The sequence below is a fragment of the Argiope bruennichi genome, chromosome 5 (genome assembly GCF_947563725.1).
Source record: "Argiope bruennichi chromosome 5, qqArgBrue1.1, whole genome shotgun sequence".
Lineage (NCBI taxonomy): Eukaryota > Metazoa > Arthropoda > Arachnida > Araneae > Araneidae > Argiope > Argiope bruennichi.
In genome coordinates, this window is record NC_079155.1 from 52,172,668 (window position 1) to 52,189,635 (window position 16,968).

The following is a 16,968-nucleotide window of genomic DNA, read 5'->3' on the forward strand; positions in this document are numbered from 1 at the left end:
ATCAGAACACAATGCGAATGCTTGAATTTTCAACGCCAATTACGGTAACGCAAATGCGTGAGTTTTTCTTCGCCAGTTGGGGTAACGCTATGCAGATTAGAAATTTTTAATTTCCTTTATTCTGTCTTATTTTAATTCAAAAGTACTTCAGAATGAATCTGAAAGATCGATTAATTAACAATGTTTAATTTTAAATGCATCAAACATTAAGAAAATAAACAGAATCGTTTGAAATAATCAGCCGAAAAATCTTAAGTCTAGCCTCATTACTGTTGGAAAAAAAACAGGTGCACATTCCCGACCTCCAAGGTATACATGTACCAAATTTGGTAGCTGTAGGTCAAATGGTCTTTTCTGTAGAGCGCCAACACACACACACACACATTGAGTTTTATATATAAGTATAGATTGCAATTTATTTGTGAGTACTCTTTAGGAGACCAACTATTTGATATCGCTTGAATGAGTTTTTCTATTTAACTAAAATGTATATTGCCCCAAAAAGTCTCAAACTTCCTAAAATTAGCACTGAATGTGGCGCAGCTTAGCCAAAAATGGCTTTTGTGCGAGAAAACACAAACAAACTCAAACTCCTAAAATGTCAACAAAGTAAAAGGGAAAAAATGAGTTGAAAGACATTAAAAAAAAGTTTTCTTCCAATTTCTTTCAGTTATTTTTAATGGATTGTACTTACTTGAGGTAAGAGTTTTGCTAAAGAAATTAAAGCTGTATGCTTCAATTTTGGAAAATGTACTCACTCATTTTAAGTCTTTCACCTAATCATATTTTCAGTTTGTCATTCAATTTAATAATTTTGTAATTCTGAAATTTCCTTTTTTTTTTTTTTTTTTCTCGATCTGCATTGCAGTTTAGAAGTGTGTTTTCAGTGTTTTGTTTTTCATTTAAAATTTAAATGCCAATTATTCTGTCATTTTATTCCTGTACTGGTAGATTATTCTGAAAAATATAATTCATACCATCTAGGGAAGCATCTCCACTTCAACATAGCTGTCGAACTCCAAGTAAGGAACTAGCTTCTAGCAATATCCTTCACCAGAATGGCTCAAGGGCTGCAGTCAAAGACAGTAACGGCCCTCAGCTGCGAAGTGCGAGTCGGTCTTCCTGCAAGGAAGTAAGCCGCACCTCATCCAAGGAATCTGCTGTTGGTGGCTCCTCCAACAACGTGCCGGACAACCGGACTACTCCTAATCAGCTTCATCGTCAAACAAGCAAAGATCACTGTTTTTCCCATTCTGGTGATATACAAAAATGTCTCCGAGAACAACAGCCGCATCATGCAAAGAGTTCCCCTGGACTCATTTCCCGAATATCCCCCACATTGTTCACCGAAACGCGGACATCTTGGGAACAAAAAGATATTGAGGAAGGAGAGTTCTCCCCTGACGGTCACTTATCACCTTATATGGACTCCATGTCGAACACGGACTGTGGTTCTCTCAGCAAGAGTTCCTCTGATGGAGATCCCATTATCTGTCGCAGGAGACCTCCTACCAGACTGAAATCTAAACGACGCAACATACTCTCCTTTCCTCAAGCTCTTGGTTTGGACGATACTCGGTTGATTCAAAGACGTCATGAATGTTATGGTGGATCTTCTAGTGATGAAAATAAGTATGTACTTGCTGGATTTTTAAAGACTTCTAATTTCATATTACATTAAAAAGTCGGAAATACAAATAAAAGTGATTAATAAATATATTCCTTTTAAATTTATTCTCATTCTCTCTATTCTCTTTGTTTTCACTTTTTCTAGATGTCAATGCCAGTTTTTTTTTTTTAATCTGAATTAAAGCTAGCAATAATATATTTACATTCCAAATGATTACTGAGAAAATTTACTGAGTTTGTATTCATGCACTTTTTTTCTCTCAGGTCGTCTGGACATGCAAGCATGAGTGACGGACAATCATCGTATCTGAGCTCATCTCCTACTGACGGCGTCTTATCCAGAGTATCTGGCCGACTGTCGGGGAAAACAGACGATTCTTTCAATTCTGATGGTGTTGATTCTTCAGAACACCGGTTCGGAAGAGGGACTCCACTAAAATCAGTTCCTGAAGATGAAAGACTATTAACTTCTCATCATGCCTCTTCCACAAAACTCTCCTGCAGGAAACCTGCAGCTCCTACCCGCAAACCTCACAGGACACCCCTGGAGGGAGCCTCCGGTCTTGAAGATATTCGTCAAGCCATTGAGCAACTATCTGTCAGAACTCATGGATCACGTACTAGTTATTCTACGTCCACTTACTCATCAATGAGTGGCAGCGAATCTGAACCCGTCAGAAGGTTGATGAGGCACTCCAGCCTGGAAACCATTAACACGAATATCACGAGCGCAGACGAGTTCGTATGGGTGGACAACCATACTCGTCTTGTGGAACTTCAACGAGTGCCATGGTCTAATCACGACATTCTAAAAGTCATGCAAACGGGAAGACTACGTGAACATTTGGGACAAATCTCGATGGAAACGGTGCCTCGACTGTCGTATCTTCTACAAAGACCTCTCGTCAGAATTGCACGAGAAACGCAAAGACTTTCTAAAACTCTGGGAATGTGTACCAAGCAAGAAGTGAGTGGTTCCTTAAAGATAGTGCTGTCTCCAGCTCTTGCAGACAGTTGTATCAAAGCGTGCCATCGTTCGGCTGCCATTTCCGCTGTAAGTGGAGATCAAATGAAACTGAGCAAAAGTGCTAGAGCTGGACTTCAACTTTCTGTGGGGCGGTTCCATCGATGGATGTGTGACGTCAGAATAGGTTCGTTTGTGCATCAGTACGCTGCTATTTATCTTACAGCAGCAATTGAGAACCTTCTGGAGGAAATTGTCCTCCAGTGCATGCCTTTAGATGGCTCGACGATGTTCACTGCTACCATGCTGGAAACTGCTATATCCAATAGCAGCGATTTGTGGGGCTTATTTCAACCTTTTTCTCATCTAAATGCTGGTAGAACGGCGACGGGTGAGTGCTGATTTGTTTCCTCCTATAGTAATTAATTTTAAAATTAGCTGATTTTTTTTCAATAATATGCTTGATATATGATTTAATTTTCAATGTCCTGTTTCACATTTGGGTTAATCTTTAATAATTAGAATTCATGCTATAATCAATGACAGGTCTCCAAATTACTGATTCATTCGCACATGTACACCGGAATGCTTTCAAATACTTTCCAGATGTAAGGCATTATTCTGTTCATTGGAAGTTTCTATAGTGTGTTGAAAGTATTGCACAAAGTATTTATATATTTAAATGATTATGTCTTTCCATAACGTAAAATGTATAACTTTGAGCACAGTAGCATTACGGCATTTTCTTTCACAATGCATGTTTTCAAATTATTGTATTTCCATGCTAATGTTGTAACCCGAAATTCCAAATTCGGCATTATTTAATTATTTTTATCTTTTCTCCTGTTCCGGCAAATCGATTCATTTCCAAATGTGAAATCTAAAACAGTGATTCTCTTTCTCTCTCTCTCACTCTCTCTCTCTTTTTTAACTATTGATTTTTGAATGAAGGAAAGTTTATATTAGTATTTCTTCAATTGTAAATTTTTTTCACTTTAATATTTTTATGGTTAACTTTTAATTATAAACCCATATATATATATATATATATATATATATATATATATATATATATATATATATATATAATGCGTTGCAACACATATTCTTTTTTTAAATGATTCCTCTTTTCCCTATTTGCCTATTTTTAGACATGGTAAATTTTTACATCCAAAAAAAAGTTTATCACGACCCCATCTATAAAATATAATTATAAATTTGTTTAATTATAAGGAGAAATGAAATGTCTGATAATTACTCAACAAATTCTCACAAAATATGAGCAAGATAATTTTCTCAACTATTTTTGGTTATATACGAATCTGGTTATTACGTTTTGGTTATATACGAGCGAAGACGGTTCAATTCAATCACAATTTTAGAATCTTTGGCTTATATAATTTAACAAAATATATATATGTTACAAAATAATTTTTGGAATGCTATTTAAATATCTTATTATATTATGTTTTCTTAATTAAAGATTCATTAATTGAGAATTCAACCACTTAATGAGAATCATAATAACGATGTTTCTCATTTTGAAGTATTCTTGAATAATAGCAATGATGAAGTTGCTTTTGCATATCATTTCACAGTTTATGCATTAAGCTGATTTTTAAAACTGATGTTCCAATTTATGATTCTATATATATGCGGAATAAATAAGGAAATTCATGGAATAAAGGTGAAATTAAATTTTAATTTTCGATCAGCGATTTGTATACAAAATAATGTCTAACTTCTTAACAACTAATAATAATTTCAACCTTCCTTTCCTTTCTCTCCCCTCCCCTCCTCCAAAAAATGGGGGGAAATCGTAGGGAGAAAGAATTAAAGATTAGCTCTCAGCCAATCGTTCCACCCTTCTATTATCTACTGTTTATTTATTTATTTATTTTTTTTTTTTTTCTTTACCTAATTTCACTGTTATGTTCGCTCTGGAGAAATACTTCCAGGGCGAACCAATTTTTATCGTCGTTCCTTGTATTTTAAATCATTATTTTATACAGCAATTTTATCTGTCCTCTATTTAATGCATACTGGGATTTGCTATCTAATGTTGAATACAAATCGAGGGCACAGGAAAGTGTTCATTTTCAAAATAGTGTTTATTACAATTTACTTATTAACAAGAAAATTTTATGCCACTCGTTTTCTCGTGAATTATCACAGTCGAAAGCGCGCGAAACGGATGTTTTTAATGAACGGGAAAAACGAATTCGGAATTTTGGCGAAATTCGGTTAAAGAAAAAGTATGTTGTTAAAATTTTCGGGTAGATTTCCTTCCTCTTTTCCTTTTTTATGGAGTGCTGTGAGACAAAATTTTCAATATAAACTGACTTTCTGCACTTTAAAAAATTTGTAATGAGGATTTGATTATTTAATTCAATATTAATCCCTACTTTTTTTTTCAAATTTGCAAACTTTATAACCATGATTAGTTGCGATGCTTTATTTTTTATAAGAATGATTTTGATTTGTAACTTATTCAGAGCTGATTTTGATTTGTAACTTATTCAGAGCTGATTTTTATTTAAAACAAATTGAAGAAAATTAATTAAATTAATATGATGCAAAGTGTTATAGTACTAAAACTTCATCACCATTATGCTTATATTAAAGTAATTAAAGAGAAGTTTTGCTATAGTGAGAAACCTAAATTTGATGAGTTTATATAATTTAGATGCAAAACTATTTATTCTCAAAGAACTAATCTTCGTTAAATGTATTTATTTTTCGAAGAACTCATTAATAATTTAATGTCGCTTAGTAATCTTTAAAAACATCTTCACATTTTTATGCATATTTTTACTACTAAATGTGAACTGATACTAATTTATTGAAATATTCATTTGGCTTTAAAGTGATATGTTTAAATAACAATAAAAAGAATGAATCGCTTACAAAATTTTCAGTTTCCAAAAATGTCACTACCTGATTGATTAAACACTATTGTTTACTATTCTCACGGTACAAGGCATAAAAATAAGAGAGAAAGCACCTGCATCCTTTTTTCTGTATGCAACTAAGTAACCGCACTAAGCAATTAACAGAAGTAATCTTACAAATCTATTTTTTTCTCACATTTTTTTTCGTGTGAATTTGAGAGGAGGGGAGGGGAGAGGGAATCGTCTGTAAGCCAGTGGGCCACCGATAACTATCTCGATTGTTCCCAAACTATTCCGAGTCAGATGCGAATCGATATTGTCTTCCGGAGCGTGACAAAGGTGTTCGATTGGCTGCCCAACAACCTGTTGCATTCCCCGAGCCGAAGGCATCCGGTTTTCTCCCTCCCTCCTCCTGTTGAAATCCTCTTCTTCCCAAAGGACAACACCCTTTGAAAGAAATCTCGCTACCCTCCGTCACTCCTGCCAGCAGAGTATTTTATCCAACAAGCAAACAACGAAAAAATACCAATAATAAGAGAGCGAATAAAAATTATTAAAAAAAATGCTGTCAGGGAAGAGAGAGAGGGTAGAAAATAGAAAGAAGCCAAACCTACTTACGGCGCACGTACGCAGTCCTCTGACAGTACGCATTGAGAAAGGGGGAGGGGGGGAAGCTGCGTTGTGAAATAATGAAGCAGAAAAGAAAGAAATAAGCAGTTCCCACAACCGCTTTTCGCACCCTACCATTACTGGTCTGTCCTGAGGATGATACGCATTGGACCTTCTCCCCTTGGACAAGGGGCTCTGCTAAAATTGCGCCATACGATGGTGATGATGCAACGGTTTTTCCTAGTCAATTCAGTACAAACTAGGAATTAAACAAAGCCGGAATTAACACATTTTTACATCATAGATAAAAACCTAACTCTGCATCCACCTATTTCAAAGACTGTTTTAAATTTTTCACTTAATATATTATATTTATTATAGGATTTTGTGACTACAAGTGCAGTTTTATGTCACATTTTTGTTTCAATCGGAAATAAAAAAATTTTATTTTCGGATACTATTAACATTCCAGGAATTAAACGCTAAATAATTCGCCAAGGATGACACGTTAGATTCCGTATAAATGCTAAATTCATGTCAAATGTTAATATTTCGTAACTATTGTACGTCAATGCTATGCGAGGTGTTCCCTGGGATAATACTTTTATTAGAACTTAAGTCCAAATTGATTAAATTAAGCATCATCTACTATATTTTGATTCTCCCGATTCTTTGATTCTTAACAGATTGATCGTATATTAAAGGGTGGAAAGAAGAATTCTCAATTATTATTATTATTATTATTTTTTTTTGGCTCTAATAAGATGCTATCGCCATATTCTCAAATCAATATTTTTGGGAGAAGATTTCTCATGAAATGATTTTTATCTGCCATTTGACAGTAACAGCTTTTGGCGAGTTTCTTGGTATTAGTTTGTATGGTAAAATTTTGGGGTAATTGGTAAGAAAACACACTGTATGTTCAAAGTTCACTAATCGGGGCTACTATTTGCTTTAGTTGAAGTTTTTTTTATTCTGAATGTTTATGTAATACTTTTACGGTCAATGTTTACATTTTTTTTAAATATTTTTTTAGGATAATCATTATTGCATGCTTTCCTTTGCCATATTGTTTGCGGTGATTCCGATCGTATTATTTTCAACTATTTTTGTTTTGAGCTCCAGACTTTTAATTACAAATAATTTTTTTAATTTAAAGTAAATTAAAAGAAATCATATATTTAATTTTATTAATATATTTTCGATTTTGTAGTTTCTACATTTGTCTCATTATGTAATATTAGAAATATTAAATTTTCTAAGCGGTATTGCACAAATTTACTATTCTATAACACTATCTTGAATGTAGTCAAAATTTTAATAAAATTAATTGAATGATAGACAGTTAAATCTTGAAATATTATTTTGTTATCGGAAACACATCGCTGTAGAAATTTAAAATCTTAAATGAAGTGTTAACGAAGCCTTTCTCTTGTTTTATATAAATTTTTGCACGTGTGTGCGTAGCGCGCATTAAAAAAAATTCCTGCAAAGTTTTTTCAGTACCTCTTAAATATGTTTATACAGGTGTTTTCATTTAGAAAATTTTTTAATTGCATTCTTTTTCAAAAAAAAAAAAAAAAAACTTGCGAGAAAATGTCTATAAGTTTTTATCTACCTATGCGGAAAAAATCCTGTTCTAAAAATGTCCTATAATTTTAAATAGTTTTCATGGATTAGATTTATTAAAAAATTATTATGATGATAGTTGTTTTTTAAAAAAATTAAAGAGCAGAATTTGCGAGTATATCGATGCATGCCATGCGATATCCCTTAATATGTTTTCACCACTTTCTTCTGAATAACTATCATATAGAAATCACTTAAAATTGTAAAACGATCTTATTACGATAAGTTTTTGTTTTTTCCCTTTGAAAATTCAAATAAAAAAGTATATGTAACCCTTTTTTCGACATGCCTCCCTCCCCACCCCCTTTTCTATCTAAATTAGATGAATTTCCCTCCTGTGTGGTTCATGTTTTATTGGAGTTGCAAAACCTTCCTCAAAGAAATTTCTGTAAATATAATTACACTATTAAATTGTAAATACTTCACTCGAATATTTTCCTATTATTCGTGTTTAGCCATGTACGATTCGCGAGTAAACAAGCTCCTCGTTGACAAATTTCTTTTAAAATTTGATTTAAAAAATTTTTTATGATTACAGTACTTTTCTTTCAGATACTCGAAAGATATTTCGTATAGGGTTTCTTAGAATCTTGATATAACCTGTTGATATTCATGAATTGTATTAGAAAAGTCATGTTAAAAGATGTTGATTTTCTACAGATTCAAATGTTCACATTTCGAGAACCGAACATCCGTTATGGTTAAAACGCTGCTTAAATCTTCTTTGAAGGGGAACTAATAAATATGGAGCAGTAAACTGAATGCTTTGTGTGTGTGTGTGTGTGTGTGTGTGTGTGTGTGTGTGTGTGTGTGTGTGTGTGTGTGTGTGTGTGTGTGTGTGTGTGTGTGTGTGTGAATCTTCCTTGCTGTTTTTGAGTCAATATGTTTAAGCTTTTGGCTGGGTACATTTTTGTCTCCCCCTCCTTTTTTATAACTAGTCATTTTATTAATACTTACAACATATTTTTAACTTAATCCACATGTTAAGATTTATTTTAGTCTTTTATTTATTTATTTTTTAGTAATTTTGTGGTGATGCATATGCTTTATTAGTGTTATTTTTCTGGCTCCTGACTTGGCGGCATACACGCCTATACACAATTTTATTTAAGTAGACACTTGGTGTATATATAACAAAGTGAAGGTTATGAAACAACAAACCATAAGATAAAATAACAACCAATATAACCAATTATGTTTAATAAACTGCTATCGTTTATAATTCACCAAACTAGGAGTATGTTGAAAGAAGCAGGAGGATATGCTTACTTTTTATTGACAATGTGTAGAAATGTTTTGTTTTCATTCATTAATTTACTGTAAATTTGGTATGTTTAAAAATATTACATTTTTTTTTTTTTTTTATGTATTAGCATTTACGTCAGAGTATCTAAGAAGCTCTTAATTCTCTCGGTTCATATCACCTCTTTGAAGTATAAAACCACTCATTTATAATAAGTGTGGCTGGCTCATTGAAATGAACAATATTTACAGTGGCTTTGGTCCATGAGGCGCATGCATATTTCCCGATATCAGACCGATCAAATAAACTCTGAAAAATTTTATACGAATGTATCTTTTTCCATTCATAAAATAAAATTAATTTTATATTACACCTATTTTATTTCATAAAAAAAGGCTTATTTTATATGGAAAATCGTACATTAAAACCTTTTTGTCTTATCTTTAAAACATATTGGATTTCTTTTTCGGGATTCATCATACTTCAGATTTTAATTAATGTGTTTATTTGCCCGGCCAGCTTCAGAGCACGCTATATCGCACAGAGCAAGATTAATTGTCGGAAAAGTTGTTTGTTCATATTTATATTCAGTATGCGAATCGGATATTATGACAAGATCTTGATAAGAATGTTTTCGAGTTTGAAAACAATCGGGATAAGATTCGTGCTGTTAATCAGATTACTATTATTTAAACTGTCTTAATTCGTTGTGTTGTTGCATGCTATCAACTGCCTGTTGAATGATAACATTATGTTATCATCTATCACGCGCACATCTCATTTGTTACAATTATTATTTACTTCTCATTTATTCTTTTGAATTATATTGTTCGAATACTTTGTAATGATTATATAAATATTTTTGCTCTATTATTTTTACTGTTACTTTCTTTCAATTTAATAAATGTTGAAATATTTTTAATCTTCTTTTTCTGTCTTAAATTTTGGTATTCAGTTTTTAAAACATTAAAGATTAATAGATAGAATAAATCTATAAATACACCGGAAATAAAACATGTATTTGTCATAAGAATTCACCGAAATGATGAACAGTAGCGACAGGATGAACAGTAGCAGATTGCATATACCATTTTGGGTTCATTTCTAGGTCAACTATGCTATTTCCAGCTGTCATTTTTTTTTTTTAAGATACGCAATTAAATAACAATAATTGGTAAAATTTCGGCCTTTTTCCAGTTTTTCAAGAATAACCTGTCTTAATAATCGCTTAAAAATGATCCATAATCCTTCATAAAGGACAAACACAATCGCCTTCTTAATATTACCAGTTAAATTAATGTAAAAGTTTTTTTAAAATTTTAATAAATTTTCTGAACTTTCTTTTGCACACTATTTGTAATAAGGCTTTCTATTATTATATTTAAATTAATATAATAATCTATTATTATATTCTCACCAATTTTATTATTTCATCAACTCTTTCACTCACGTATTTTTGCCTCTGTTAAAGATGATAAAAATACTAATGTTTTGGGCATTAACTCAAAGGCAGAAGTTTCATTTCTAATTTCATTTTATAGTATGAATACATTTTAAGATATAAAATATAACAATGTAATTTTTTGACCGTGTAATTATTTACTTCACGTTCCCTTGAATTTTCTTAAATTTTAAAATGATTCTAATTAACATATAATGTTATTCAAAATTACTAAGTCTGTTTCTACCAAAAGGGGAGGACTTATGAAAAAAAAAATAATAAAAGATTGGATACTAATTAATTTTTTTCCAGTGAGGCAAACACCAAAAGGAAGAGAATAATACTTCCGGTCATGGAAATAAATACCATGATATTAAGGAATTTTTGTTCTCTTTGTTGTAATGATAGGAAGGGGGAAAAGGAAATTCCAAGTGTTGCCAAATTCACGCCAGGTGGTGCATGCACAGAGATAAAAAAGAAAATGGGATTTAGTTTCTAGTCCAGGGTTTGTTTGCGATTTAATGGCACAAGAATCATATTTCGTTATACTGCGCCAAGCAAACTGTAAAACTACAGCTGATTATAAAATTGGTTATAAAATCTATAATATCAATATAAAGCTGGTTAAAATATAGAACTGCAAAAATTAAATGTGTGATAATGCAATAATAACATGGGTGTTAACATATGAAAATGTGAAACAATGAGATAATGCAAAACACAAAAGGTAAAAAGTGCTAAATGCAAGTATAAAAACGAATGGCTTTTTAAAAGTTTAAAATATTTGGGTGGAATTTTTCACCCACCAAGTCCTGTAAAGTTGTTGAAGATGTAGAAAAGTGGTAAACACGTTCAGGTTTAAAAACAGGGCATTCAGTTAAAATATGTTTGAAGTTAAAATCAACATTGCATGTAGGATACACTAGTGTCCTCTCACCAAAAATGAGATGCCTATGTGTGTATCGTGTAAGTTCTATACGGAGACGAGTCAACTTGACATCTTTCTCACGTATAGGTAGAACAGGCCAAAAACCAATTGTAGGTTTTATAGTATATAGCTTATTTTGCGTCTGCCGATCCCATGCTTCTTGTCAGGAAAAATTATATGGCGTGAAAATGCCATCTTAATGTCAAAAAACGGAAGTCCAGTCCTTAAGAAAGACATCGCAGTTTTTGCAGCAAAGTCGGCCTTTTCATTATCTGAAACGCCAACATGACTCGGATCCCAACAGAAGATGATATTAAAACCAGTGTTTTTCGGTAAGCGCAAAGTAAATAAAATGCGGATAGCGATAGGATGCATCAGATTATTATAGTTAGATAGCAACACCAAAGCACTCATACTGTCAGAGTAAATAATGAAATTATGCTGAGGAGAAGGCGAAATTTTCTGGAGAGCCGAGAAGATTGCCATCAACTCAGTGGTAAAAACAGAACAGCAATTACGAAGTCGATGGCTCAGTGTATCAGATGGCAGTATGATACCACAACCAACATGTCCAGCTGATTTCGAGCCATCCGTGAAAATTGGCACAAACAAAGAATACTGATAACGATGAAGCAAAAAGAGCTGTTGGAGCACTACAGGAGCTGTTGACGACTTATCGAAACCAGCGAATGGATTCAGAAAAGAAAATTGTGGGATACCCCAAGGTGGGAAAATAAAAGGGTCATGAACTTTGACTGTAACATCATTGAGGTCCTAGTCGTGTAGTATCAGTTTGGCTCTCTCAGAGAATGGCATAATGCAAGCGGAAAGAGGTAACTGGTGACATATGACGTACAAGTTCTGTATTGGAGAAGTGCAAAATGCTTCGGAACATATCCTCAGAGCAGTGTGGTGGATGGTGTCCAATCGCCGCAAAACTGTAGGACGTGCAGAGCCATAAACCATGCATCCATAATCTATTCGGGAGAGGATGAGTGCTTGGTAAATGCATAGTAGGAAAGTTCGATCAGCACCTCATGATGTTTTGGAGAGCACCTTCAATATATTTAATGTTTTCTCGCACTTCTTGTGTGGCGCAGGTGTAAAATATGCGGAAAGAAAGTCTACTTGCGATCGAAGATCATTCCCAAAAACCGAATTTCATTCACTACAGCGATTGGTACATTTCCAATGTTAATAATTGAATCTAAATGAATGTTTCTCTTTCGGTAGAAGTGCACACATCGGTTCTTCTCCGACGATATACTGTATCCGTTGTTATCGCACCAAGCTACCATTTTGTTAACGATATTTTGTAATTGTTACTCAATAAGATTCATATTGCTTCCTTGGCATGAGATCTGCAGATCATCAACGTAGAGACTCGCTTGTACAGATGAAGGCAAATGAGTTAAAATCTGGCTAAGATGGACAATAAAAAGGGTGACATTGAGGACACTTCCTTGTGGAACCCCCTCAGCTTGAATAAAAGTTTCCAACACAAACTCTGAAGGTCCGATGTGATAAAAAATTCTGTGAAAATATGAGAAGGTTTCCCCTAAAGCCAAAGTTAAATAGGGTAGAAAGTATGCCAAAGCGCCAAGCACAGGCATACCCTTTTCCGATATCGAAGAATATGGATACTAGATTGTTTCTTCTGACAAATGCGGTGCGTATATGTGTTTCCAGCAATACAAGGTTATCGAAAGTAGATCTACCTTTATGGAAACCACTTTGCGACGGGGAGATGCATCCTTGTTTCTCCAGTTCATATACAAGGCGAGCATTGACCATGCGCTCAAAAGTTTTGCAAAGGCGGCTCGTAAGAATAATTGGTCGGTAGTTCAAATCATTAGAAGATTCCTTGCCCGGTTTTAAGATAGGGATCACAATAGTGTCCCGCCATTGTGAAAGGTATTTTTGTTCCATCCATATTCTATTAAATAATTGTAACAGGTTCGAAAGGGAAGTGGCATTCAAATGACGGAGCATATTCTATGTTATTCCATCAGGCCCATGACTAGTATCATGGGCATGAGATAATGCTGTTTCTAGCTCAAACATCCAAAACTCACAATTATATAGAGAGGTATTTCGGTCATTAAAACATAAAGGCAACCGTTCCGTGCGATTCTTAATTGTCGGAAAATCAGGGTTGTAAGAATCAATTGCGGAAACCTGTGCAAATGATTGACCGAGATTGTTAGCTACGTCTAATGGGGCAGAATACTTCACACTTCCTCTATTTAAAACAGGAATGGAAGAGTCATTGATATATACCATTAGCAGCCTTTACTTTTCTCCACAAAACTTTGCTGGATATAGAATATGTGATAGAGGATATGAATTTTACCCAGGATTCCCTCTGACTAAGACGACGTATGCGGCGAGCTAGTGCTTTGGCTTTTTTTAAAGCGACAAGGTTCTTTGTGGTAGGATACCTTCGAAAGATGTTCCATAACTTTTTCTGCTGTTTGTGACTGTCGCGACAGGCTTCATCCCACCACGGGCTGCGAAAGTTTCTTACACGTGATGGACTTTTTGAATAGTGGAAGTTACGGCGCAAATTATAACGTCAATGACATTTTGTACAGCTTCAGAAATATCTGTGATATTGGTCATAGTCTCAGTGATATCTGCTAATTGCGAAAAAGACTTCCAGTCTGCCCGCTGGAATAGAAAATGCGGAGGACAATAAGTCGCACCGCCGCTATCAGCATGGGAGACAATAATAGGAAAATGATCGCTATTATATAAATCGTTGCTAACGTTAAAGTTTAACAACGGCAGAAGTTCGGGAGAACATATGGCCAAATCAAGAGTATGGAAGCTACTTGTGGGTTCGTGAAAGTATGTTTTCTCTTCGTTGTTAAGTAAACAGAGACAGTTATTGCCAATAAACTGCTCAATCTGTCCCCCACGAGAGTTTATATTATTTGAACCCCACAAAGTATTATGTCCGTTAAAATCACCAAGTATCATAAAAGGCGAAGGAAGCTAGTCCACTAGATTGTCAAGATCTTGCTGACGGATGACATCATGAGGTGGCAAGTAAATGCAGCAGACTGTGACTGATGTTCGTACGTGAACTTGCACAGCCACAGCCTGTAGAGAGGTATGTAAATTTAGTTGTGAGCTCTGATAAAAATTTGAAGTGAAGATACAGACACCTCCAGAACTGTGAGATCCTGTGTCTGCATCTTTCCGAATACAGTTATAACCACGCAATTTAATTGGAATGTTTGGTGTCAAAAAGGTTTCTTGAACACCAATGCAAGCAGGATGAAATTTGTTTAAAATGGACTTGATAACAGGGAGTTTGGACCGCAGGCCGCGACAATTCCGTGATAAGAAGGTACCCATTAAGAGGTTCTTGTTGCAGAAAAGTTTGGAACAGTGTTAAGGGGTTGCAAGATATCGCAACTCGTTTTTAAATCGTCATCCTCTTTTTCTGATGGATGAAGTGATATGAGTTCAGGGCTTTTGGACGTGCCACCAAAAATGGAGGTTAAGTCCTTGCGGACTATACCCTGATTCGCTAGACCAAGAGCGACTGGATTTTTTAAAAGGGATTTTTTTTTTAATTTTGGAGAAAAGTCTTTTTCAGATAGGCCACGTTTAGAAAGTTTTAGCTTCCGAGACTTATTAGGTTTTGATTTTTGTTTGGGAGTTTTTGATTTGGCAGGCTCGGGGGCACTGGAAGTGGAATTTTCTATGAAAGTTTTTTATGGGAAGTATGTCTTGAGCACTTTGGGCAGGAACAGTTTTCAGGGACTTTTGGACCGCAGATGCGTAGCTAAGACTAGGTTTAGGAGTCTGGGCCAGAACTTTCCGTCTGGCTTCCGGGTATGAAATATGTTCTTTTATTTTAGTTGCAACTATTCATTTTTCCAGTTGTCAGCGTTCGCATAAACGGGAATATGATGTATGATTGCCATTGCAGTTGGTACACTTTTTTGGTGCAGTGCACTGCTGGCAATCGTGGCCTTTTTCTGCGCAGCGGGCAGAAGTGATAGTCCCGTGGCAGTTAGTTTTCGAATGCCCAAAACGCTGACATTGAAAACATCTCAATGTATTACGAATATACGGGCGTACAGGTAATTTTATGTAGACAACACATATATATTCAGGTAACTGATAGCTAGGGAATGTTAGAACATAATACTTTGTTGGGAAAAGTTGTCCATCCCACTTAATTGTTATCTGGCGTACATGTGTCACTCCCTGCGGCTTTAGTTCTTTCGTTATTTCTTCTATATTTACATGAAATAATTATCTGCATGTTATTACCCCTTTCGAATAGTTTAGCGATGCAAGTGAACAGACTGTAACTGGTATTGTGGCCAAAGCTTTTAGTTTAATGATTTGCTGGGCTTGCTTTTTAGAGTATACTTCAACCAGCAAATCACCTGAACGCATTTTGCGGATTGATGCAACTTGGCCAACTGTCGCCAATATTGCTTTCTGGACCAAAAAAGGTGAAACAGAGTTAAATGTATTGTTTTTATCGGATGCTCCCTTGATAACAAAAATGGAATCAAAATGGTGAGTGAAGGATTTATAATCAGGGTTATGCCTACTGAAGGGAGAATGGTTTTTAGGCCCCATATGACATGAAAAGTAATTCGAGCCCGACGGCACCTCCCACCACGGCGCCCAACAAAGGAAGGCAGCCACCGGCTCTGGCCATTCCCAGCCTCGGCGCTTACCTTAGTGCTAGCCGGAACCTATATGCTCAGAGTTACCTCTGGAGACAGTGACCACCCTTAATGCCAAGCCCAGTGAGTAACCTCTTCGCTTGATCCGTAGCAGACTAATCACTCAGGTGACTAGCTACCGGCCGATTGATACACCGGGGACCACAGTACACCGCCTGTCTTATAGGTCGCCACGCAGGGCGAACACGTGGTGTTTTTGGCTGTCCATGAGAAGCTAGAAGCAAACAGAGCGGCGACAGCTTCTCATGGAGAGCTCCCTCACTTGCCGTCGAGAGATAGAAGGACCAAGCAGACAGTAAAAGGCGTAGGGAAGGGTAAACATGAAGGAAGTAAAGATCCCCGGGTACCTCGGGATTGGGATACTCGTACTCACCTATAGTAGGTGAGCCCCTGAGGGCTTCTAGTCCAGAGATCAGATAACAGAGAGAAAGCGAAAGAAAATCAACGAAAAACTGCTTTATTAAATTTAAAGTGTTATATTGCTAGCGGTCCAAGTTTATTATCTGATAATTTAATGATCAAGTAACTTTGTTTTATCTAGTAGTAATCATTCAATGACATATAATAGGAGAAAACATCTGGATTTGATTAAGGCAGAGATTAGTTTACATTCTCCTTCTCGTTGTTAATCTCATCTAATGTTGCTTTACTATTGTCTTTTCTCTTTCTCTTCTGTTTCTGCTAATGTTTAAAAGTTTTTTTTCTTCTCGCTATTTTGTTTCTAAAATTTTTAAACTTGTATTCCATCTTATTATAGCAATAGCAATGTTAACTTTTCATGTATTTAACTATTTAATTAATTTATTCATAAGACATTTCTTTTTAAAAAAGAAAAAAACCCCAATTATTTATTAGATATTAAAAGTCGTAGTTGTAACTTAACGTACAGAACATCATAACTTACGTTCTAAAGTAT

The 16,968-nt window shown here is 34.9% G+C and overlaps 1 protein-coding gene across 3 annotated transcripts in view; it reads left to right on the forward strand.

The window, feature by feature from the left end:
- LOC129969043 (ankyrin repeat and BTB/POZ domain-containing protein 2-like) overlaps window positions 1–16,968 on the forward strand; it is a 136,226-nt gene that overhangs the window by 68,826 nt on the left and 50,432 nt on the right. For all 3 annotated transcript variants that reach the window (XM_056083448.1, XM_056083450.1, XM_056083449.1), the window contains exons 3-4: window positions 985–1,632; window positions 1,894–2,984. In XM_056083448.1, the coding sequence (XP_055939423.1) occupies window positions 985–1,632; window positions 1,894–2,984 (1,739 nt within the window). The remainder of the gene's footprint in view (window positions 1–984; window positions 1,633–1,893; window positions 2,985–16,968) is intronic.